The 26,702-nt window shown below is 40.4% G+C and overlaps 1 protein-coding gene across 4 annotated transcripts in view; it reads right to left on the bottom strand.

Moving 5' to 3' along the window:
• Nucleotides 1–733: 733 nt before the first annotated feature.
• The window catches only part of UBP27 (ubiquitin-specific protease 27), an 88,721-nt gene continuing 62,752 nt past the window's right edge, over nt 734–26,702 (bottom strand). For 3 of the 4 annotated variants that reach the window (XM_010253964.2, XM_010253966.2, XM_010253965.2), the window contains exons 8-11: nt 21,780–21,917; nt 2,754–2,816; nt 2,095–2,451; nt 734–1,049 (exon numbers count right to left, since the gene is read on the bottom strand). In XM_010253964.2, coding sequence (XP_010252266.1) covers nt 774–1,049; nt 2,095–2,451; nt 2,754–2,816; nt 21,780–21,917 — 834 coding nt within the window. In that variant the 3' untranslated portion in view covers nt 734–773. The remainder of the gene's footprint in view (nt 1,050–2,094; nt 2,452–2,753; nt 2,817–21,779; nt 21,918–26,702) is intronic. The other variant, XM_088887522.1, reaches the window with a different exon arrangement.

The raw sequence follows: 26,702 nt of genomic DNA, 5'->3' as shown, positions 1-26,702 counted from the left end.
TCAAACTTCAGAGGAGGTTTTAGCAGTGGTGAGAAACTTACCGCCAGACCCAGGAATCGAAGGTCAAATTGGTCAAAACCCAGCGGTTTTCAATGGTTCCACTGGATTTTGACTCTCCAGGTTTTCACAAAATATATTAATTATATTATTTTAAGTCATGATCAGACCGTTTAACCCTCAACCAGGCAGCCTTTTCCCATTTTGTGTCCGGTCAGAATCTTACAACGTTGATTACAGAAAAACAGACATCATATTATATACAAGGATCAAATGTTTCTGAGGACCCCACATTTTCCTCTAATATGTTTTCAGTGTCATTTTTCTGTACAGATGCGCAGCGCATAAAAATGCTTAAGAGACCTCCAAATTTTTTGAGCTATTCAAAATTTCACATTCCGCTATTCCCACAAATCCTGCACATTGGCTGTTCATTTTGTCATACGCCAGGAGAAAAAAAAATGTCATGTAAAAGTATCCCTCAAAAATCTGTGTTGGAATCTGATGCAGATGAGCAGATCCATAATCCATTTAGGAGAGTCTATGCAACACTGGCGAAAATAGCAATAATACTAATCACAGTAACAATTATTACAACAATACTGACTATAGTAGTAGTGAAAACTAATCTGATTAACAACTGAAACAAAAAGCAGACCAATTCACGACTGAAAAATAATGCATTAGATACCATAGGCTATCTAAATGAGAAACAGAAAGTTAAGGGAAAAAGTTCTTAACACAATTCATAAATATCCTTGAATCATAGAAGATACTTATCTTGGCATTACAATTCTCTCATAAAAAAGCAAGCTTGCCTCAGCAGCAAGAACATCTTTTTCTGAAACACTCAACACCTCTGAATCAGAGATACAAAACCAGTTCACAAATGCGGGCTTAGAACTTCCATCACAATTCTCACTATCTAAGTCAGCACTCACTCTTCTATAGACTGTATAATGCCCACTTCCAGCTCTGCCAAAGTGCTCCACAACAGAAACAAGACGGTATATGTAATCCTTTGAAGGTGCCAAGCGACAATTGTTATTAACCTGAATTTATAAAAGAATTTGTGAGATCCAACTGTACACAGGTTAAGTTAAATGGAAAAACCATCTATTATAAGACTGAGAAGGTGAGAAGAACGAAAAGAATCAACAATTGCATAAAAAACTCAACAAAAACTTAAATCAACATCAAATGAACCCATCTAGAGGGAAAACAAACAAACAAACAAACAAATTCCTGCCTTCTGTTCAAAGCCTATTCTCCTTTACTTTTATTAGATAGCCGAAGAAGAGGGGTAGAATCTTATGGAGATGTACAAGGGCGGCTGTTTGTTGGATACCATGGGAAGAAAGAAATCAAAGAATGTTTTCCAACTTGAAGCCATATTTATCAGAGTGGTTCATTGGGTGAAGACCTTGAAGTTGTTCAAGGGCATTCTGGCTGGTGAGTTGATGAGGAAGCAGAAGGAAGTTGCTGATTCTGCTCCTTTCAAGGTGATCTGCAGGCAACATTGATCCCCACCTACAAGAGGCTTTATAAAGCTAAATTTTGATGGTAGTAATGAAGGTAATCCAGGTCCCTCAGGTATTGGAGGAGTATTCAGAAATGAAGAAGGAAAAATTGTTACTCCATTCTCTGGTCCAATAGGGGTGGGTGATTCCTTGAGAGCTGAAATATCGGCTGTATGGAAGGAATTCAAAAGGCAAAGGAATTGAATATTTGCAAGCTTTCTATTGAAGGAGATTCTAAATTGGTGATTAGTTGGTTGAAAAAGGGGATGTGGGATGGTGGGGATATATACATGAGAAGAGAAAAATCAGGTGACTACTACCAGGAATGGAGATTACAATGGGTGAAAAGAGATGCTAATACCTTTGCTGATTCTTTAGCAAAACAAGGGGTGGGAAGAAATCGTCTATTTTGGGCTTGTTTGTAATTTGCGTTTTTTAGGAGAGTTAAGAGAGTTTCTCCCTTTCTCTAATGTGCACTTTATTCTCTTTAAATTAATGAATATGATTCTATTATTGATCCAAAAAAAAAAAAATCCATACATCAAACTATCCAGATATCAGCAAGAATAGCACCAACCTTATTAATAGACTCAAAATGCATGCTTCCAAGCTCAGGATTTGGGCATAATTCATGGTGAGCTGGACCAGGTTCTTCAGAAGCTTGAGAGAAGGAATTAAACGATGGTTTATAAGTAGAGTATCTCACTTCATCTCCAACCAATGCTTCTGAAGAAATGCCATCCCCTGCCAGTCCACGCATTTTCTGCAATACTTGTCGATCAAATTGCGTGTAGAAGTGATTGAGATGAGGCATTAGCATTTGATGCTTCACTTGCATTCTTTCCATGGCTTTCTCCATGTTTTCTAGTCCCACTCCCACTGCATCCTTTGTGAATGGGAAAAGGTCCAAGATCATTGGAAAAGATATATGGCCCTACAATCATCAATGCTTGCTCTTTTTAGTGACATAACATACATATGACATATCTAGCAACAATTTTAGTATACTTAAATCACATATCTCCATCAGAATATACACAGAAACACATACTGGTGAAATGAATATACACAGATGGCATATATTTAGAAATAACATATGCCTAAACATCAAAATCTTGTAAATACAGATTTTTCTAACTCCATACGGATTCGTTTTTTAATGGAAACCAATGGTTTGTTATGTTAAAACTTAAAACTCAATGTTGAGAGGATAACTAGTAGCACAGTTGGTCATACCTTAAGCTTTACCAGTTCTCCAAATTCATTTATTGAAGCACGCTGTAGATGAATGCACAGAATCTGCAAGAAGATGCTCATATTTATGGCCATTTGTGGATTATAAACCATTTCTTCACAGGCACACTAATTCACTCATAAGGCAAAGAGAGTAATTAAGACACTTATAAATTAGGGGAGTGTTTGCCAATATGAATGATTTTGGAAAACACCCCCCCTAAGTGATTAAAAGTATTGTATTTTAATTGAATAAAAGATAATTAATGTAATTATTGTTAGCTTTTTTATTGCTGCTAACTTTAGTTTTATTGCTGCTAGCTTTACTCTTTCTTTATAGTTTAATGCCACAGGGGTATAGTTGTATTTTCCCTTTTACTTTTTATTGTTTGTGTTGTCCCATTATAAATAATAAGAAGGCGCCACCAGGATGATTCTCTTTTGGCACTCGAACCTCTCTCTCTTTCTCTCTCTGTCTCTCTCTCTCTCTCTCTATTCTCTTCAGTTTCTGGGTTGAGAACATGGTATCAGAGCATATTCGTGGAAGATAGTAGCATACAGATCGCAGTTTCTCTCATTTTCCTTGTCCAGGTTTTCTTTTTTTGAATTGTAAGAAGAAATCCTGTTCGGACTGGTCAGATCGGTACCTTTTTTCTTTTTTATTTTTTTTCTCCCTTGATCATAATATCAAGGAGAATATTTGTGCAATCCCTTCTTGAGTAAATAGGGGAGGTCCTCTATTGCATGTGGTGTGTATGTTGAGGGTGCTTGGAGACTTTTCTGGGGAAGTTTAGTTGCTGTACGTGATCTGTCAACGCTTTGTCTTGCAGTTTTGGCAGTTTGACTGTTTTTTATTGTGGGGAGAACAGCTACAGCTGTATCCTTGTGGTTTAGGTGTTTGTTGAGATCAAATTCAATCCTCACAAAACCGTCCTCGCATCCTTTCCCAGCTGTACATTGGGAATATCTCCATACTAGTATGTTTTTATTCATGGGGAGGTATTCCCAATACACAGATGGGAAAGGCTGTGAGTACGGTGTGAGAAGGTTTTGTGAGGACTGAATCCGAATTCGTGTTTGTTCTAATGGCGACTGATGGATCAGCCTCTTCCCAAATCCCAAGTTACATCTACCCTGGGAACAAGCAGTGTGGGTGCTGATAGTATGAATTTCCCTATGCTAATCACCCCGTTGAATGGACTGAATTACTTGGAGTGGTCTAAGGGTATCAAACTCTATGTTACAGCTAGGGAGAAAGTTGGATGCATTAATGGGAAGGTGAAGGAGCCTAAGAATGGTTCTGTGGAACATGACAGGTGGGATCAGGAGAATAGTATGGTCATGTCTTGGCTACTTGTAGCAATGGAACCTGAGGGGCAGAAAATTTTTATGTGGGCTGACACTGCTAGTGAGATAAGGGAACAGGATAAATCTATTTGCTCTGAACAAAGGCATTATGCCAAGATCTATCGGTTCTGGCTGAATCCTCCACTTGTAAACAAGGAGATCACAGTTTGTCAGCTTATATTCAGCCCTCACATCTGTTTGGAAGGAGTTGTATCATTACCAGGCAGTTGATTGGAAACATGATGATGATACAGGCTTATAAGAAGTTGGTCTCTCAGCAACAGGTCTTTGCCTTTTTTTTTTGAAAAGTTAAAGTATTGTATTGATTATCAACAGCATAAGGTTCTGTACAAAAACTGAATTAAAGCCCCCCAAAGAAGTTCACCCTCAAAAAAGAACCAGAACAGAAAGCATCTTTAAAAACATCAGATATAGACAACTGGCTCCTCAGCTCTTCCACTATGAAAGTAAATTACTTTCTGCTCAAAGATCCTATTTTTCCTTCCTAACCAGATCGTCCACATGACTGCAGAGGGAATAACAGACCACACTTGCTTCCCTTTGGACATGCCTTGGACTCTCCACCCATGTAACAAGGATGAAATTGAATAAATTTGGTAGAGGAAGCATGGTGGATGGCCTTTACATCCTTGAGAACAAAGTTGGTTTTGTGGCATCAACATCAGACTCAAGTAGTTAGTTGAGTTCGTCAAATAAGAGTCAAGATTTTTTGTGGCGTAATCGTCTGGGTAATGTGTCCTTTGAGTTTAGAACAGTAGGAAGATGGAGGTCTCAGTCGGATGTAGAAGCCAAGCGTTTCAGATTCTTAGCAGGAATGGTCTGGAGGGAAGACAGTCCTAAAAATCAGGGAAGGGAGTAGGGTGACAGTACTCTTTCCGGAGGAGGTAACTTTATGGGTGAAAGGATTTGTCGATGGGATTTCACACTCTGTTAGGGAGGAAGGCTGGAAGAACTCTATTGCCTACTCTGGGAAGAACTTTACAGTGGAGCTGAGAAGAAACGGGAAAGGTTGGTATATCACTATCACAGAACTCTTTGGTAACAACAGAAGGCAAATGGTGTGCATGCCGGAAGGGAAGAAGGGAAATGGATGGCTGGCCTTTGCCGACAAGCAACAAAGGCAAAGGGAGTACTAAGCAACAAAGAAGGGGGGATAAGCAACAAAGGCAAAGAAAAACAGAGCCAAGAGACCCAGAAGGACTTTAGTGAGAATGAAGCAGTAGGGAGTACTAAGAAACAAGGCTTGCCTCGGCCTGGGAAGGTGTATGCTAGTTCGACAGAGCTTTACAGGCTGGTGGTTGATGCTGGGCATGGAGACTGGAGTAAAAGAATGAATCTGACGGCTGCGAAGGAGGTAAAGGATTGGACTACAATCCTGGACGCAGTTGCTCAGAAGATGGGTGTCGATGTGGATGCAACCTCACTCCCATTTGCAGAGAAGAAAGTTGTTCTGGATGTTGGAGAGATGGAGTTAAGCTTTAACACAGTCTCTGTGGATGGTGGTTTGGTCCAGATTCAGAACTGGACTCCACTCTGCAACAAGATTGAGCTCGGTGAAGTGTCTTAATTAAACTCTTAGGGCTCCCTTTCAATCTCTGGTGTGAAACAACTATTGGAAGCACCGCACAAATGCTGGGGGAGTTCTGTTGGAGGTTAATCCACAAAGCTTGCGTGCCCTTGAGATTTGTATTTCCAGAGTCAAACCAGATTATTTGCCTTGCTTTTTGTTCAGGTTTGGGCAGAAGGGATATGGTATCGGGTGTGGCTGGCTTCAGGAGCCGAAGCGTCGCTATGGGGAGGAGGTTTGGAGGTAGAAGACGAAGCTGACGGGGCAGGGAGAAGGACACATGGAGATGAAGGAATGGGGGAAAATACTGACATGCAAAGAGAAATAAAGAAGGAAGCTGAATTTTCGGCAGGGGAAGACCAAGCGACAAGAAATCTAATTAAGGAAATTAATTTAAAATGGTTTGAATTAAAAAGTAAAGAAGGGGGTGGGCTTTCTTACGCTGACGTGGCCAAGAAAGGTTGTGGCTTGGGTGCGTTAGGCCGAGCTGTGGTGTCCAAATCGGTCGGGGTCAGGGGCAGCTCAGCAGTGGGCCAGGATAGGAAGAAACCCGACCCACGTGATAACTTAAGTGATCACGTGGAACGGGGTAAAGCTAAGGAGATTATAGGTCTGACCCACGTGATGTTAGGAGCTTGTGGGATGGACCATGGTGTGTGGGAGGGGACTTCAATGTAGTTAGATTTACAGAGGAGACTAACAATCCCAATCAAAGTGTTACTAGTAGTATGAGGAATTTCAACCTATTTGTGGATGCCTTTGAACTTAAGGAGATTCCTTTATCCCATAAGACTTTCACCTGGTCTAATCTTCAGTCGAATCCACTTTGCTCCAAATTGGATCAGTTTCTTTTCTCCACAGACTGGGAAATACATTGGGGCAATTTATCCTCTAGAACACTCCCAAGGCTTACTTCTGATCATTAGCCCATTGTGATCTACAAGGAGGAAAGGGGGAGATATGGGCCTACCCCATTCAGATTTGAAAATGTGGCTACATCACCCGAGATTCACAAAGAGAATTAGAGAATGGTGGGAACAGTGTCACCCTTCAGCATAGTTTTCAAGGCGCCAAGGCAAGGCTAGGCAACAGGGGGGCACCTTGTCGCCTAGTCACCTAGGCCCTAGGCGGGTGCCTAGGCAATGGACTTTTTTAAGTGATACATATCCTAGGTAGTCCCCTAGGTTCCATAACCATATTTCCTTAATAACTATCCATAATTTTCATAAGAAAATTATAAACTTCATGTTTATGCCTAGAAAATCAACATATTTATGAGAAGAAAAAGAAGAAAGAAAAAAAAAATCAAAAAATATGGGGACTGAACTCCTATTTTTGTTATAGAAAAAGAAGAAAAGAAAAGGTGGAAGAAGAAGAAGAAGAAGAAGAAGAAGAAGAAGAAGAAGAAGAAGAAGAAAAAGGAGAAGATGTGGAGGAAGAAATGTGTTGATTAGACAAAACTTTAAGTTTTTCCCTTATTGATTCAAATTCTGAAGTCTTTGAGGGTTCAATACAACAGTTGGCAATGTTTGTGTTGATTAAACCCTAAGAAATAAGAAAATAATAAAAAGAAATTAGTTTATAAAGCACAAAAAATGAATATTTTTGTTTAATAATGTCTATTTTATAATTATAATCTCAAAAAAGTAACAATATAAAAGTATTTTATAATAGTATACAAAACTGGTAGGTGATTGGGCAAGGCGAACCTCCAAGGGTGCCTTGCCGGCTAGGCGCCCGCTTAGGCGTCGCCTTGACAACTATGCCCTTCAGCGGAATGGGAAGGTATGAGGTTTCACAAAAAGCTCCAGCTCTTGAAAGCAAAGATAAAAGAATGGAATCTACTGGAGTTTGGCAGAATTGAGGAAAGAAAGAGTACATTGATGGATCAGATAGAGGCCCTAGATTTGAAAGAAGAAAGAGGAGATTTTGGAGAAGAAGACAAGGAACAACGAGGGAGACTAAGGAGGAAGCTAGAGGATTGTGTGCTTAAGGAGAAGATTAGTTGGAGACAAAAATCTCGTTGTAAATGGTTGGAGGGAGACAGAAATACAAGTTTTTTTCATGTGGTAGCAAATGGGAGGAGGAAGAATTCTATTTCTAGGTTGGAAGTTGAGGGCTCAATCCTCACTCACCTGGAGGAGATAGCTGGGGCATCTATAGATCACTTTAAGTCCATCTTTAGGAGACCTTTCAGTAAGAGGGTTTGGCTAGAAGGTTTGGATTGGCCAAGTATTGGGGTAGAGAACAGAGAAAAGCTGGAAAGGAGGTTCGAAGTGGAGGTAAAGGAAGTTGTTTTCTCCATGAAGAGAACAAAAGCTCCGGGCCCAGATGGATTCACAATGGGATTCTATCAAGATTGCTGGGAAATATTGGAAAACGATTTAATGCTAGTGTTTGACGAGTTTTATAGGAGAGAGTGATTAATCCTGGGTTGAACTCCACTTTCATTGCTCTGATCCCAAAGAAGAAGGATGCCTTACACCCAAAAGATTTGAAACCTATGAGCTTGGTTAATAGTTTTTATAAGATAACTGCAAAGATGTTGTCTCTAAGACTAAAGCTAGTACTGCCTACCATTATTGCACCAAACCAAGGAGCCTTTGTGAAGGGGAGACAAATAATCGATTAGATTCTCATTGCAAATAAAAGTGTGGAGAATTTTAAGAAGGGTAGGAAGAAGGGAGTGGTCTGTAAGTTGGACTTAGAAAAGGCCTATGACTTGGTTGGTTGGGCTTTTCTGAAGGAAGTGATGGTAAATTTTGGGTTCGGGGGAAAACGGTGCAAGTGGGTCACGGGATGTGCTAGGAATTACCACTACTCTATGTTAGTAAATGGGATAGTGGTGGACTTCTTTCCATCTTCAAGGGGAATAAGATAAGAAGACCCTCTCTCCCCCTTCCTGTTTACCTTGGTGGTAGATGTGCTAGGAAGATTGATACAGAAAGCAGACTCGAGGGAATTGATAAGAGGATGGAGATTGGGAAGGGAAGGGGTTCCACTTACCCATCTACAATTTGTAGATGATACAATCCTTTTTTGTGAGGGAGGAGACTTAAGATGGATTAGAAATTTGAAATTGGTGATACAACTCTTTGAAAGGATGTCCAACCTCAAGGTGAATTTTGAGAAGAGTTGCGTAGTGGGTGTGAACTTGGAGGAGAGGGAGGTTAGGGAGTGTGCAGATTTGCTCGGTTGCTTTGTCTCGAGGTGGCCCGTTAATTACCTAGGCTTACCCCTAGGAGATAATCCTAAGAAAGGCGGCTTTTGGAATCCAGTGGTGGAAAGATTTGAGAAAAGACTTGCCTCTTGGAAGAAGAATTATTTGTCTCTTGGGGATAGGATCACCCTTATTAGGGCTACCCAAGCCAATTTGTCAGTTTACTTCTTGTCCGTGTTCAAGGTTTCAGCAGAGGTGTCCAATAGGTTGGAAAAGTTGATGACAGACTTTCTCTGGGAACCAGGAGAGGAGAGAAGGGATCATAGAGTGAGTTGGGAGATGGTAACTAGAAGCAAGAAGTCAAGAGGTCTTGGGATAGGGATTATTAGGTTAAGGAATATGGCTTTGCTGGGAAAGTGGTTATGGAGGTTCCCTTTAGGCTGTGTTTGGTTTGAAGGAAAAAGTAGGGAAAGGAAAATAAAGGTAGGGAAACTTTTAAAAAGCTTGCATGGATTTCTCTACCTTTCCCTTCCTTTCCCTACCTTTTCCTTCAAACCAAACATAGCCTTAGAGAAGGAGAAGCTATGGGCAAGGATAGTGGCTAGCATTCATGAGCTCGAAGACAATGGCTAGGATCCTGGAATTCTGGCAAGGACCACAAGCACTTCACCATGGAAAGTCACTCATGACCTGCTGCTACTTTTCTCCCCTCTAATCAGGTATGGTCTAAATTCAGGCAATCTTGTAAAGTTTTGGGAACAAACTTAGGTGGGGGATATCCCTCTAAAGGACCAATTCCCCTCTTTGTATGCCCTATCTGATCTAAAAAATGAGCCCATTTCCTCCTTCATTGTCCCCTCTACCTCTAGTTATGGGTTTGGGTGGATAGGCCTGAGAAGGGCTCCAAGGGATACAGATTTGGATTGTACCATAACCTTATTGGGTATCCTTGAAAATGTTTTCTTGGACCTTCTAAGGAGGATGCTAGAATATGGATTCCTTCCTCTTTGGGCTATTTTTCTTGTGCCTCCTTTTTCCAAAGCTTAACTCAGCCTTCCGGTTCCATTGGCTCCTCCTTCCCTGTGAAAGAGGTCTGGTGTAAACCTATTCCCCCAAGGGTTGGGAGTTTTTGTTGAGAAGCCTTCCTGGAAAGATTCAGCACTATTGGTTTGCTTCAAAGAAAAAGACCCAAAGCTGATGGGGAGATTGGTTATCACCTTTTAGTTGCTTGCTTTTTTGCCAAAACAATATGGGAATGGGTTTTCTCTCTTTTTGGGAGGAGATGGAACCCCCTTGTCTGTGCAACCTCTGTTTTCTTCATCCTTCTTTAGGTGGCATTTGAAAAGAGGAAGGGCCATGTGGAGGTGCGCAAGGGCTGTTGTGTGTTGGACATTGTGGGAAGAAAGGAATTCAAGGATCTTCTCAGATAAGGAGAGGACTATTGGAACTATAATAGAGGTGATTCACTTAAGGGCAGCACAGTGGTTAAAGACTTCAGATCTTTTTACTGACTTTACTCTGGATGACTTGGTGAGAAACTGGAAGGAGATTGCTAATGCTGCTCAGATTAGAACAGGGACTAGTACTTCTTGGACCCCTCCCCTAATGGTTTTGTAAAATTGAACTTTGATGGCAGCAGTAGAGGGAACCCAGGACAATCTGGTATTGGGGGAGTCTTCAGAGATGAGAAAGGGGTTATTTCAGCTATGTTTCCAGGCCCTATAGGGGTAGGTGACTCCCTCAGGGCTGAGTTTTGCGGTTCTGGAGGGAATAAGAAAGGCAAAGGAGTTGAATATAAGGAAACTTGTAGTTGAAGGTGACTTGCAGGTGGTAGTAGGATGGCTACAAGAGGATAAGGCGGGGTTGTGGAACATCAGCAATGAAAAGAAAAACTACACGTGGCTAACAAAGGAGATGGAAGTGAAGTACAGCTTAGTGAAGGGGTGGCTCAGGATTCTTTATTTTGGGCAAAGTTGTAATTTCATTTTTTGCTTTTACGGGGGCTGTTAGAATAATGTTAAAATAACCCAGTTGCAGATGTTAGGGCCTGTTTGACTAATTAAAGTGCTTTTTTATTTCTGTTATGTCTGTTATTGTACTCAGGGGCACAAGGGTCTTTTCCCTTGTTATTTCTGTCGCACTATATATAGTAAAATAAACACTGGCGCCGCCAGTACTGTTACATTGCAAACCTTCCCTCTTCTCTCCTCTCTTCTCTTCTCTTCTTCTTCTCTTCTCTTCTCTTCTCTTCTCTTCTCTCCTCTCCTCTTCTCTCCTCTTCCTCCTATATCTGGCCGGCTACACTGTCAAGATGGTATCAGAGTGGGAATGCTGATTAAAAGAAAGCAGATCGATCAACCCTACTGTCAAGAGAAGATCGATCAACCCAAAAAACAGATCGAACAGACTAGCAGAACAGAAATCTGATTCTGGACTACAGAATAGCTACAACTGGTACAGTTCTCCCTATTTTTTCTCTTCTTTACTCTCCTTGGTCATGTGCCGAGTGAAAACCCTATGAATCTGGGGCGGCTGAATGCTGTCGAACCTGTGTAACCCTAGTTTTTCTTGGATCGTGTGATCCTGTTCATGTGTTAAGACAACTGTAGGTCAAGGATGACCTGTCTTCTCAATGGTTTGAGTTGACTATAAGTAAGATGGATCTCTCCTGCTGATTAGTAGCTGTTAGACATTCTGGAATTCTGGTAGGTGGGGACTGTTAAAACTGTACAGGCCTGAAATCTGCCGAGTATTACCTCAGTTTTTGTCCGGAATTTGGTACTGTTGTGCTCAATCTGGTTGGTAAACCCGAGTGTGTGGGTGTGAACTGAGTGGAGCATTGTTTTGTGGAGTGAGGAGGGGTCCTAAGTCCGGTGTTTGGGACTGATTAACTGCTTGACCATGTCGACTGAGAATTCTGCTACTTCAGAGATCTCAGGGAGCCACAATGGAGTGAGTGGGGGAATGGATATGAGCTTTCCCATGGCTGTCATTCCCTTTGATGGTCTGAATTACCTTAAGTGATCTAGGGGGATAAAACTCTACATCACTGCTAGGGGGCGAATAGGATACATCAATGGGAGAGTAAAGGAACCGAAGTATGGAAGTGCTGAGCATGATAGGTGGAACCAAGAGAACAGTATGGTGATGTCTTGGCTCTTGGTTTCAATGCTGCCACAAGTAAGGAAGACTTTTATGTGGGCTGAAACTGCTTGTGAGATATGGGAACAAGCGAAGTCCACTTATTCAAAACAGAGACACTATGCCAAGATATATCAACTACAACCTGAATCTTCTACTTGCAAGCAGGGGGAGAGGAGTCTCTCGATGTACTATTCTGATTTGACATCAATATGGAAAGAACTTGATCACTATCAGAATGTGAATTGGAAGTGTGATGAAGATGCAAAGGCCTATAAGTCACTTGTATCACAGCAACGAGTGTTTCCTTCCTCCTAGGGCTGAATCCATCATATGAGTCCATCAGGGTACAGATCTTGGGTAGTAAAGACTTGCCATCAGTCCAAGAGGTGTATGCCTTGGTGCAATTAGAAGAAAGCAGAAGAAGTGTGATGAATGGTGTAGAAGGGGAGTCAGTTGCCCTAGCGGTCCGGGGAAATTCAGATACAACTGTCGGAGGTGGCTTTAAAAGGGGTGACACTCAGAAAAAATCAGAAGATAAAAGCAAGCTTTGGTGCACTCATTGCTAGAAGACACGACACACAAAAGATACATGCTGGGATCTCCATGGAAAACCTAAATGGGCACAGGATTTGGGTAAGAAGTCAGCACCGGATCAGGGCAAGAAACCAGGCCAGCAGAATCAAAAAAGGTATAACTCAGCTAATATGGCATCGACAGAGACTAGTCCTTCCGTAACTCAGGAGAGACATCCCGGTTCTGACCTTAAGGAAGATATTATCAACTCCTTCCGTGAACATTTGGAATTGTATGGTAGGACTCTCCGCCATAATATGGCATCGACAGAGACTAGTCCTTCCGTAACTCAGGAGAGACATCCCGGTTCTGACCTTAAGGAAGATATTATCAACTCCTTCCGTGAACATTTGGAATTGTATGGTAGGACTCTCCGCCAGGTGGATTCTGGGCCTACTCCTACCTCATTTGTGTCTACATCAGGTAATGCCACAGCCTTCCATGTGTCATCTCATTCTACTGATTCACCTTAGATTATTGACTCCGGAGCCTCAAATCACATGACCGGTAAGTCAAATTTGTTCCAGACATATAACCTTCTCTCTGGGAGAGATAAGGTAAGACTGGCTGATGGTTCTTTTTCTACCATAGCTGGCTGAGGCACCATATCTCTCCCACTTGGCCTTACTCTTCCTAATGTCCTGCATGTTCCGAAATTACCTATTAATTTGCTGTCCATTAGTAGTCTTACTCACTCTTTGAACTGCTCAGTCACCTTTTTTCCGTCTTCATGCGTGTTTCAGGATTTGACCTCGGGGAAGACGATTGGTAGAGGAAGCATGGTGGATGGTCTCTACGTGTTGGAGAATAATGCTGGTCTAGTGGCGACTGAGTCCACAAGTTCGTCGAGTGAGAGTCAGGCCTATTTATGGCATAGTCGTTTAGGTCATCTTTCTTTTGAGTTGTTAAAAGTTATGTTCCCAAAGTTGTTTGAGTCCTTGTCAGTGAGTCAGTTACAGTGTCAAACTTGTCAGTTGAGTAAGCATTGTACAAGTTCTTTACCTTTACGAAATAAAAGATCTGAATTTCCATTTCATATTGTTTATTCTGATGTTTGGGGCCCTATTAGTCTACCTACTGCGGCTGGCTATAAGTATTTTGTTACTTTGATTGATGATTATTCTCGATACACTTGGGTTTACCCTATGCAATCTCGAGATGAAGTGCCACAAATTGTGAAAGATTTTCAACGCATGGTGTTCACTCAGTTCCAAACGGAAATTCATATCTTCTAGTCGGACAATGCAAAGGAATATTTCCATAGTGATCTCACGAAGTTCTTTGCTTCGAGTGGGTCACTTCAGCGAAGCTCTTATGCCAAGGCACCCCAAAAAAATGGTGTGGTTGAACGAAAAAACCATCACCTTCTCAAAGTTGCTCGTGGCTTGCTGATTCATATGAATGTGCCAAAACAGTTATGGATGGATGCAGTATTGTGTGCGACATATATCATCAATCGCATGCCCTCTCGGCTACTAGAGTATAAGGCCCCACATTAGCTCTTGTTCCCTACAGTCCCGCTGTCCACCATTCCGATGCGTGTTTTTGGGTTTCGTTGTTTTGTCCACAACCTGTCACCTACTCGTGGTAAACTTGACCCTCGGGCTATTCCTTGTGTTTTTCTTGGTTACCCTTCATCTCAAAAGGGGTATCGTTGCTATGATCCCATTGCCCGCAAGTACTATGTTTCCATTGATGTCTCATTCTTTGAGAGTCAACCGTTCTTCTCGGTTTCTCCTCAGGGGGAGAGTAGGGTTGAGGAGAAACAGGCGACGACTCAGATTCAACTACCTCCTTTACCCGATCCTCCTCCGTTTTGGGTTTTTCATCGTCGCCATAAGAGCCAGCAGAGTTCAAGAGCCGTGGAGCCGGACACTATGCAACCAACATCATCGGATTCACCCGAGGCAGATCCGTCTCATCAGCCAGGTACACTTGCTCCCATTGCTCCTTTAAATGTTGATTCACCTGTCACCAATGATCTTAATATTCCTATTGCTAAGAGAAAGGGTGTTAGATCTTGTACCACTAATCATCCTATCTCTAATTTTGTGTCCTATGAGCATGTTTCACCTTCGTACCGTGCCTTTCTCTCTTCTGTGGATAGTGTCCCAATTCCTAAGACCGTGGTAGAAGCTTTGTCAAAACCTGAACGGGCAGATGCAATGCAGGAAGAAAATGATGCCTTACACAAAAATGGTACTTGGGAGTTGGTAGATCTTCCTGAGGGGAAGGAACCAGTGGGGTGCAAGTGGGTGTTCACAGTGAAACACAAAGCTGATGGAACTGTTGAAAGGTACAAGGCTAGACTGGTAGCAAGAGGCTTCACACAGGTATATGGAGTGGACTATGCAAAGACTTTTGCTCCAGTAGCGAAGATGAACTCTATCCGAATTCTCCTTTCCTTGGCAGCAAATCTTGACTGGGATCTTCACCAATTGGACATCAAGAATGCCTTCTTGAATGGTGACTTGGAAGAGGAAGTGTACATGACCCAACCCCCAGGGTTCTGTGCCAAAGGCAGTGAACAAAAGTTGTGCAGGTTAAAAAAGTCCCTATATGGGTTGAAACAATCACCTCGGGCTTGGTTTAGTAAGTTCCATTTAGCAGTCCAACAGATGGGATTCAAACAATGCCAGTCAGATCATACCCTGTTTGTGAAAAGAAGTGAAGGTAAAGTTGCAGCTCTTATTGTGTATGTGGATGACATAGTGATCACAGGAGATTGGGAGGCTGAAATCCAGAGACTAAAAAAATTCTTAGCCACTAAATTTGAGGTGAAGGATCTAGGCCCCTTACGATACTTTCTTGGAATTGAAGTTGCTCGCTCTCACAAGGGCATCTTTATTTCCCAACGGAAGTATGTACTAGATCTACTAGAAGATATAGGCAAGTTGGGGGTAAAACCATATGATTCACCTATTGAACCTAATCACCATCTAGGAGACAGTCAGGGAGAGTTTTTGAAAGATGTAAAGATGTTCTAGAGACTCGTGGGGAGACTTCTGTATTTGTCGATGACCAGGCCTGATATTGCCTATGCAGTGGGTGTCCTTAGTCAATTCATGCACAGCCCGAGGACAACTCACTTTGAGGCTGCAGAGAGGATCTTGAGATATCTCAAGAAGTTTCCTGAAGCTGGTTTGTTGTTCCAGAAACACAGTCACTTAAAAGTGGAAGTATATACTGATGCAGATTGGGCAGGAGCAGTCAATGACCGAAAGTCTACCAGTGCTGAAGCAGAGTATAGAGCGATGGCTCATGGAGTTGCGGAAATCATGTGGATAAGAAATCTGTCAGGTGAGATGGGTTTCACAGTAAGCAATCCTACGTCACTCTACTGTGACAATAAAGCTGCCATCAATATTGCTGCTAATCCAGTTTTGCATGATAGGACGAAACACATTGAAGTGGACAAGCATTTTATCAGAGAGAAACTTGAGAGTGGAGAAGTGTGCACACCATATGTCAGCTCGGAAGAGCAACTTGCAGATATCTTCACCAAAGGTCTTCATCATGTGTGGCACAAAGATTTGTGTGACAAGTTGGGCATGATTGACATCTATGCTCCAACTTGAGGGGGAGTGTTAGAATAATGTTAAAATAACCCAGTTACAGATGTTAGGGCCTGTTTGGCTGATTAAAGTGTTTTTTATTTCGTTTTTTATTTCTGTTATGTCTGTTATTGTACTCAGGGGCACAAGGGTCTTTTCCCTTGTTATTTCTATCGCCCTATATATAGTAAAATAAACACTGGCGCTGCCAGTACTGTTACATTGCAAACCTTCTCTCTTCTCTCCTCTCTTCTCTTCTCTTCTTCTTCTCTTCTCTTCTCTCCTCTTCCTCCTATATCTGGCCGGCTACACTGTCAAGAGGGGCTCTTGCCCAACCCAGGGAGTTAAGAAAGTTTATCTCCCCTTGTAGTTAATTCTGTTTATTATTAATGGAAAGTTACTGTTATTGATAAAAAAAATGTATCCTTTGAGTTGCTGAAGTTTTTATTTCTGTTTTTATTCACCCTGTCCAGAATCTAATTTCCAATGTCAAATGTGTCAGCTAAGCAAACAATGTAAACAATCTTTTCCTTCAAGAAATAAAAGATCAGATTTCCCTTTTTACATTGTGCATTCTGATATTTGGGGACCTACCACTATAACATATGAGGGTGGTTGCAAATATTTTATAAGCTTGATTGATGATTATACTTGCTACACTTGGATATTTCCCATGCACACTAGAGATGAAGTTCATAAAATTGTAAAGGACTTCAGAAAATGGAGTTCACCTACCAACCCGAGCAAGAATGGGCTTACTTCGAACCTCTTTAACAAGGAAGGACAACCCAAGAGGAGTAGGAGGATGAGTTAAGGTTTCAAAAAAAGAGGCACAAGAGAAGGCACCCGAGGAGGAGGGGGTCCAAATTCTAATATCTTCCTTAGTGGGGTCCAGGAAAATATTATCAAGGATGTTTAACAAAGTCAAAATGCGGTCCAAATCCGTATCCCTAATGGCCCTTCTCAGGCCTAGGTTCCACCCAAAATCAAAAGTTGAGTCTAAAGGAACTAAGAAGGAAGAAATAGGTTTATTCTTTAGGTCTGATAGAGCAAACAAAGAGGGGAACTGTTCCATCAAAGGGGAATCCCCAACCCAAGTTTGTTCCCAAAATTTTATTAGGTTACCTGAGTTCAAGCCATACCTGATCCAAGGAGAGAATGCTAGAAGTATATCATGGATGGCTTTCCACGGAGATGCAGTCGTAGCTCTTGCCAGAATTTCAGGATCCCAACCATTGTCCTCTAGCCCATGAATGCTAGCCACTATCTTCGTCCATAGTTTGTCCCTTTCCAAAGGAAATCTCCACAACCACTTCCCTAGCAAGGCCATATTTCTTTTCCTAATATTCCCTATTCCAAGACCTCCTAGGCTTTTACTTCTAGTTACCACCTCCCAATCCACCCTATGATTCTTCTTCTCCTCTGCTAGCTCCCACAAGAAGTCCCTCATTAATTTCTCCAACATGTTTGAGACTTAGGTTGGAATCTTAAACATCGATAGGAAGTAAACAGGTAAGTTAGCTAAGGTAGACCTAATCAAAGTGATCCTCCCCCCCAAGGATAAATAATTCTTCCTCCAAGAAGCAAGTCTTCTCTCAAATTTTTCCACCACCGAGTTCCAAAAACTTTCTTTCTTGGGATTATCTCCTAGGGGGAGGCTAAGTAATTTAATGGCCAATCCGAAATTGCACAACCTAACACACTTGCATAAACTCTTATTTCCCTCTCCTCCATGTTTACCCCCGCAATACAACTCTTTGTCAAAGTTCACCTTGAGATTAGACATTTGCTCGAAGAGTTGTATTGCCAATTTTAAGTTCCTAATCCAATTTATGCCCCCACCTTCACAAAACAGAATTGTATCATCTATAAATTTCAAGTGTGTAAGTGGAACTTCCTCCCTTCCTACTCTCCATCCTCTTAGTAAATTCCTCGAATCAGCTCTATGAATCAATTTCCCAAGAATAGTCTTTCTATCCACTCCCTGTTCTCTTCTCCCAAATTCGGCCATTGCAATCCCTCTAACCAAACCCTCTCATTTAAAGGCCTTCTAAATATAGATTTGAAATGATTTACAAAGGCCTCTACTATCTCCGCCGGGTTGGATTTGACTGTTCCATCAATTTCCAATTTCGAGATGAAATTCTTTTTTCTCCTACCATTTGCCACAGAATGAAAGAATCTAGTATTTCTATCTCCCTCCTTCAACCATTTACAACTAGATTTCTATTTCTAGCTTATTTCCTCTTTATGCAAAAGATCCTCTAGTTGCTTCCTCAAACTCCATCTATTCTCTCTGTCTGCCTCTCTGAAAGATCCCCTTTCTTCCTTCGAATCCAAATCCTCAATCTGCTCCATCAAAATTTGCTTTCTTTTCTCCAGTCTTCCAAACTCCAAAAGGTTCCACTCTTTAATCTGCTTTTAGGTATTGAAGCTTCTTGTGACATTTCATACCCTCCCAATTAATTGAAGGACTAAATTGCCCCCACCACTCCCTAATTTTCTCAATTGTTCTCTCCATCAAAATTTTCTTTCTTTCCTTAATCTTCATTGTTCTCTATCCTTATGCAAGTATTTAGGAGTTGGTCATTTGTTCAAGATTTTGTCTCCTTGTGGTAAGCTAGATCCTACGCCATTTCGCGCATCTTCCTTGGGTATCCCTCTACTCAAAAAGGTTACCGTTGCTTTGATTCGGTCACCCGCAAGTACCTCATTTCTATGGATGTCTCTTTCTGAGTCCGAACCTTTCTACCATGTTTCTCCTCAAGGGGAGAGTGGTGTGGAGAAACAGGTTCATCAGGCCCACCATCCTTCCATTCTTGATCTTGTACCTTTTCGTGCCTTCCTACGTAAGCATCGCAAAGATCAGCAATGTTTTAAGGATGTGGAGCTCCTAGATACTGCACAATTGATACCGTCAGACTCCCAAGAGGTAAGTCCATCTCAGCCAGATACTTTCATTCCAGTTGATTCATCTGTTACTATTTCTATTGTTGATTATGTGAATGACCTTGACATTCCTATTGCTCATAGGAAGGGTGTCAAGTCATGCACCACAAAGCTCCCCATTACCATTATATATCTTATGAGCACCTTTCCCCCTCTTATTGTGCCTTTTTGTCTATTGTTGACAATATCCCTGTACCCAAAAGTGTTGCAGAGGCTTTGACATTTTCTAAATGGATGAAGGAGATCAATGCCCTCCATAAAAATAACACTTGGGAGTTAGTGGATCTTCCGAAAGGGAAGGATCCAGTAGAATGTAAATGGGTGTTTTTAGTGAAGCACAAGACATATGGAACAGTAGAAAGGCATAAGGTAATGTTGGTGGCAAAAGGGTACACTCACGTATATGTTATTGATTATCTCGGGACCTTTGCCCCATTAGCAAAGTGAGGCATAGTTTTCAAGGCACCAAAGCAAGGCTAGGCAATAGGGGGGCACCTTGTCACCTAAGCAGGTGCCTAAGCAATGGATTTTTTTAAGCATAAAAACATGTATCCTAGGGTAGTTCCCTAGGTTCCATAACCATATTTCCTTAATAATTATCCATAATTTTCATAAGAAAAGTATAAACTTCATGTTAAAGTATAGAAAATCAATATTTTCATAAGAAAAAAAAGAAAATAAAATTCAAAAAATATAGGGGTGGAACCACCTATCTTTGTTATAGTAAAAGAAGAAAAGAAAAGGTGCAAGAAGAAGAAGATGTGAAAGAATAAAATGTGTTGATTAGACAAAATTTTAAGTTCTTCGTTACTTATTGGTTCAGGCTTTGAAGTATTTCAAGGTTCAATATAGCGGTTAACAATGTTTGTGTTGATTAAACCCTAACAAATAAGAGAATAATAAAAAGAAATTAGTATATAAGCACACAAAATGAATATTCTAGTTTAATAATGTCTAGTTTATAATTATAATCTCAAAAAATTAAGAATATGAAAGTATTTTATAACTCAATATATAAAACTGCTTGGCAATTAGGTGAGGTAAGACTCTAAGGGCGCCTTGTTTCCTAGGCGTCGCCTTGACAACTATGGTAGCAAAGATGAACTTCATTCAGGTCCTTCCATTGGCTGCTAACTTGGATTGGGAATTACACCAACTTGATATCAAAAATGCATTCTTGAATGGAGATCTGGAGGAGGAAGTGTACATGGTTGAGCTACCAGGTTTTCGTGCTAAAGGGAGTGAGGATGGTTCAGCAAGTAGGGTTCAAGCAATGTCAATTTGATCACACTTTGTCAAGAGAAGATGGTAGTGTTGATAGTTTATGTGGATGATATCATTGTAACGGGAAATTGGAGTTTTGATATACATAAGTTGAAAGAGATTTTGGTTACCCAATTTGAAGTGAGGGATCTAAGACCCCTACGGTATTTCCTTGGAAGTGAGGTTGCTCGTTCACAAAAGGGCATCTTCGTTTCTCAAAGGAAATAAATCCTAGATCTCTTATAGGATACTGGCAAATTAGGTGCCAAGCTAGCTGATACCCCCATTGATATCAATCATAAGATGGGTGATTGTAATTGTGAACCACTGAAGGATGTGAAATAGTTCCAATAGTTAATAGGGAGATTGTTGTACTTGTCTATGACACACCCTAATATTGCCTATGTTGTAGGAGTTTTGAGTTGGTTCATGCATTCACCCAAGGTGTCGCACATGGAAGCTGCTGAGAGAGTTCTAGATACTTGGAGAAGTAGCCAAGAATTGGGTTGTTGTTTAAGAAGCACGATCACTTGAAGGTGGAGGTGTATACAAATGCTGATTGGGTAAGTGCAGTAGATGATAGGAAGTCCACCAGTGGGTATTGAACCTTTGTGGGTGGAAATATGGTAACATGGAGGAGTAAAAGTAAAGCGTAGTTGCAAGGTCAAGTGCTGAAGTCAAATACAGGGCCATGGCACATGGAGTTGCTGAAGTACTTTGGATTAGGAATCTATTGGGAGAGTTCGGGTTTAGTGTTGACAACCCTGTCTCTATACAGTGACAATAAGGCAGCCATTAATATTGCAACTAACCTTGTCCTTCATGATAGAACAAAGCAAATAGAAGTAGACAAGCATTTTATAAGAGAGAAGCTTGAGAAAGGTGAAGTGTGCACCCCCTATGTCAACACCAAGGATCAACTTGCAAATGTTCTTACCAAGGAACTCCACTGTTTGAGGGGGACTGTTGTTAGCTTTAATGGCTGCTGTTTAGCTTTTTCATTGCTGCTAGATTTACTCTTTTTTTATAGTTTAATACCACAGGGGTATAGTTGTATTTTCCCTTTAATTTTTATTGTTTGTGTTGTGCCACTATAAATAATAATAAGGAGGTACCGCCAAGATGATTCTCTTTTAGCACTCAAACCTCTCTCTCTCTCTCTCTTCATCAGTTTCTGGGTTGAGAACAGTAATTAAAGCTAAACCTGCACTCACATTGGCACACATACAAAGAGTAAGACCAATAGTCCACTAATAACCCAACTGGAACAAAAGTTGATATGACCGGACGATCATAACCACCTGAGCTATTACAAATTTGTAAAATATTTGAGAGGCACAAATTACCCCAGAAAAGGTTCATGGGTTTGCATTCCTGTAAGAATTCTCACGGTCTGGTTGGTAATGGTATCATATAACTTTGCATGTAAGAAAAAGTTTTAAACTCCATACCTTCGGGCAACGAGCAATACTTGATTGTTTGAGAGTGCGTGAAAATGTATCTGACCATGATAATGCTTCCTTACCAAAGATATTTCTACAGCCACAAGAATCTTGTTCTACACAGCATCTAAGTTTTTCAATTTTTTCCTGAGAAAAATAGCAGGTAAAGCACATAAGAATAAATCTGTTTCTATCAAAACCTTATAGGAACTCACTAAGAAGTCAGTTTGAAATTTGCCCTCTCCACCACTAAGCTAGGCATTCTTTTAGAAGGTCCAACAAAAGGTGGCAGTTACCACCACCCCCCAATACTCACAAAAGAAGGATGTCATGAAATAGAAAGAGTGATTTGTGATCTATTCTTTTTCTCTGATGTTCATCATGAGCAGCTATCTTACTGAAGGCATCTTTGACTAGGACAGTCAAATGGGTTGGGCAGACCCAACAGAACCAAACCAAACTAACCCAATTATATAGACATGGGCCTACATTCATCATCATTATCTAAGCTTTGTCCCAACTATATGGGGCATGAATACTGTTTTCCCATTCCATTTTGTTTAGTGTCTGGGTATGCATTACATGTCCCAATTATAATCGGGTCAATAACAGTTTTGGGTGTTCGGAACTCATTAAAACCCAAAACAACTATATATGAATTGTATATATAATTATGCATGTGTATATTACAATGATACCCCCATTCTAATACCTATTTTCCTGTGATATACTCATAATATTATCGCATTGTGATGTTCAAATGTATCAATTTAACAAATAAGTAGGTGTGTTGCCAAATTACAGTTAAAAGTACAGCTGTATACCCGATTAATAACTAAGTCTGTTATTACAGAACCTATAGGGTTTGGTTTGGAACTGGTTCTAGACATTTATTTATCAAGGTCAGAATCAGGTCTGCCCTGGCTCAGACCATACCTGACCCATTCACAGATCTTTGATTTTAATTTGGAGCAATTTCAGAACTGAGAACAATTTTTTCAACCAGTGTTTGTGGTTGGTGAAATTCCTAGTATTGATTACTTTGCTGGGAGCTCAGGATACCAAGTGGGATTTTTGTTTTTTCTTTTTCTTTTTTTTTTCTTTTTTTGAGATAAGGCAACTTATCACCCTTCATGAATTTGAGGCTCATCATGCAGGTGAGTGGAGTTTTTGTTGCAAAGGGGACTCATTGTATAAAGATACTCCTCTACTGTACAGCTCCTCTAGTTTCTTTTACTCCATTGTTAATAACAAAATCTTGTTACAAATAACTAGCTAATGGAAGGAGAAAAAATGGAGTACCTTTTACCAAACTGAGGAAAACCAGAAAAAGGTTATAACAAATCTTCAATATGCTAGTTATTTAAATGGAAAATTTGTAATACAAAATTTATGAGGGGAATCAATTGCATAGTTGTCAAGGCAATGCCTAGGCAACAAGGTGCCCTTGGAGGCTCACCTTGCCCAATTGCCAAGCTGTTTTGTACACTGTATTATAAAATACTTTTATATTCTTGATTTTTTGAGATTATAGTTATAATAGACATCATTAAACTAAAATATTCATTTTGTGTGTTTATATACTAATTTCATTTTATTATTTTCTTATTTGTTTTAATCAACACAGTCATAGCTAAATGCTGTATCGAACCCTCAAATCTTCTTTTCCTATAACAAAAATAAGGGTTCAGCCCCTATATTTTTTGAATTTTCTTTTCTTTCTTCTTTTTCTTCTCATGAATATGTTGATTTCCTATACTTTAATATGAAGTTTGTACTTTTCTTATGAAAATTATGAATAACTTTTAAGAACTTATATTTAAGGCACATTAAATAAATGGGCTTTGTGGATCTTGACTAAAACACCCCTAATTATTAATTTAATCCCTCTTTAACTAAGTAGGCAAAAAATGTAATTTAAAGTATTATTATTTTCCACTTCATTAAACTTCCTCACACTAAGCTATTAAGTCTCATTCTCTCTCCTTAGATACTTTATTTGAAGTATTTTGCCCAGGCTTACCTCGGACCATTGGCCTATCTCCATTTGCAAGGAGGATCTTGTTGGAAAAGGACCAGCTCCCTTTAGGTTTGAGAACATGTGGTTGTCGTCCAAGCTTAATTCAAAAGATCAGAGAGTGGTGGGGGGAGAGCAGCCCAAGAGCTGAATGGAAAGGGATGAGATTTCACAAGAAGTTGCAAGAATTAAAATCCAGAATCAAGGAGTGGATACTTTGGAGTTTGGGAGGATTAAAGAATGGAAGCAATCTTTGATCCACCAAATTAAGGAATTAGATAAAAAGGAGGAGAAGGGTACCTTTGAGGAAAGAGATAGAGAAACAGGGTGGTCCTTAAGGAAGAAATTAGAAGATGTTCTACACAAAGAGGAAATAAGTTGGAGACAGAAGTCAAGACACAAATGGATTAAGGAGGGGGATACCAATAAAAAATTTTTCCATGCTTTGGCTGTTGGAAGGAAGAGCTCCAGATTAGTAGTTAATGGGGTGCCCTTAACTCATTAGGATGAGATAACAGGGGCGTTTAAAGAATATTTTAGACCAATCTACAAAATACATTTGCATGAAAGAGTTTGTATTGAGGGCCTTGATTGGTTGAAGATCCCAGGGGAAATGAAGAACTGGTTGGAAAGCAGATTTGATCAGGGGGAAATAAGGGAGGCTGTCTTTTCCAGGGATAGATGCAAAGCTCCAGGACCTGATGGATTCACAATGGCATTCTACTAAGATTGTTGGGACATTCTGGAAGAATATATGTTAGCAGTGTTTGAGGAATTATATGAAAGAGGAGTAATTAACCCAAGCCTTAATTTGACCTTGCTTTAGTGCCAAAGAAAGTGATGCAGCTCATCCTCATGAGTTTAGACCCATTAGCTTGGTGACTAATCTCTATAAAATTATAGTGAAGGTCCTAATTGCAAATGAATGTGTGGAGGATTACAAAAGAGTTGGGTAAAAAGGATTTGTTTGTAAGTTGGACTTGGGAAAAGCTTATGATATGGTGGATTGGTCATTCTTGGTGGAAGTCCGAGGAATTTTGGATTTGGGGAGAGATGGTGAAAATGGATAAGAGGATGTGTTAAGACCTATCATTACTCCTTGTTGGTGAATGGAACTGTGGTGGATTTCTTCCCAGCCTTAAGAGGGATTAGACAAGGTGAACCCCTATTTCCTTTCTTTTCACTCTAATTGTTGAGGTCCTCGAAATGCTTATTGCTAGAGCAAACTCACTTGAGTTGTTGAGGGGTTGGAAGGTTGGTCGGGGCAGTGTTCCAATTACTCATTTGCAATTTGCAAACGATACTTTGTTGTTTTGTGAAGGTGGTAATCGGAACTGGGTTAGGAATCTAAAGTTGACAGTACAACTCTTTAAGCTAATCTCCAATCTCAAGGTGAATTTCAACAAGAGTTGTATTGTGGGTGTTAGTATGGAAGAAGGGGAGATGCTGGAGTATGCAAATATCTTGGGACTTCCTTTGGGGGACAATTCAAAAAAGAGCAGTTTCCAGGACCCAATAGTTGAAAGGTTTATTAAGAAACTTGCTTCTTGGAAGAAAAGTTATTTGTCTTTAGGGGGAAGGATCATTCTAATAAGATTTACTCTAGCCAATCTGCCTTTGCATTTCATGTCTATCTTTAAGATGCCAGTGAATGTGAGCAAAAAATTGGAAAAGTTGATGAGAGACTTCTTATTGGAATTAGGGGAGGAGAAAAAGGACCATAAAGTTAACTGGGAAATGGTGAGTAGAAGCAAGAAGTTTGGCGGGTTGGGTCTAGGCAATTTACAAGAGAGGAATATGGCTATGGAGGCTTCCTATGGGTAAGGGCAAGCTTTGGGCTAAGATAGTGATTGGTATCCATGGGTTGCAACTGACAGTTGGGATGTTGGATTACTGACTGGGGCTACCAGAGCCCCTCCTTGGAAGGCTATCCATGCTATCCTCCCATCTATTCTGGTAACCTTGTAAAATTTTGGGAACAGGTGTGGGTGGGTAACATCTCTTTGAAAGAAAAATTCCCTTCTGTTTTTTCCCTGTCAAGATATAAAGATAAACCTGTGTCCTCTTTTCTGGTTCATTCTAACTCGAAGAATGGTATAGATTAGCATTTGGGGTTGAGGAGGGGTGTGAGAGATTCAGAAATTGATGATGTTTTGGACTTGATTCATATCCTTAACAGGATTTATTTGGATTCCTCTAAACCTGATAGTCGTATTTGGACCCTATCCTTCTCTGGTGTATTTTTCTGTGCTCCTTTCCTTGAGTCCTTAAGGCCCTGATCCAATCTTTTGACTCTTTGGGGATATCTCTCCTGGTCAAGGAGGTTTGGGGTAATCTCATTCCTCCAAGATTGGAGGTTTTTGTTGGGAAGTCTTCTTGGAAAGAAATAATACTTGCAACTTGCTCCAAAGGAAAAGGATTAATTGGTGTTTATCCCCACACTGGTGAGTTTTGTATAAGGCTAATGGAGAAACTTACTTTCATTTATTAATTTCCTACCCTTTTGCAACCTTTATTTGGGAATGGTTTTTTTCGTTGTTTGGGTGCAGGTGGTCTCCTCCAACTAATGTGCAAAGTTTATTTGCTTCTACTTTCTTGAGATGGCCAAAGAAAAGGGGACAAGTATTATGGAGATGTGTAAGGGTGGCTGTGAGCTGGACTTTATGGGAAGAAAGAAATGCAAGATTATTTCCTAGACAAGGAAAGAAGTAGAGAAGCTATCATTGAAATCATTATGGTGAGAGTGGTTCATTGGGTAAAATCTATGAAGATTTTTGTTGATTTCTTTTTTTTTTTTTTTGATCAATAACACTTTCATTAAATCATCAATAGAAGATTTACAAGAGGAAGACAAACACACTTATCTTCCAAGAGCAACAAAGAACCTCAAGAAAAGGAAAAAAAGGAAAAAACGG

Source organism: Nelumbo nucifera, chromosome 5 (genome assembly GCF_055504915.1).
Source record: "Nelumbo nucifera cultivar China Antique chromosome 5, China Antique-T2T, whole genome shotgun sequence".
Lineage (NCBI taxonomy): Eukaryota > Viridiplantae > Streptophyta > Magnoliopsida > Proteales > Nelumbonaceae > Nelumbo > Nelumbo nucifera.
This window is presented reverse-complemented; position numbering and strand designations above follow the sequence as displayed.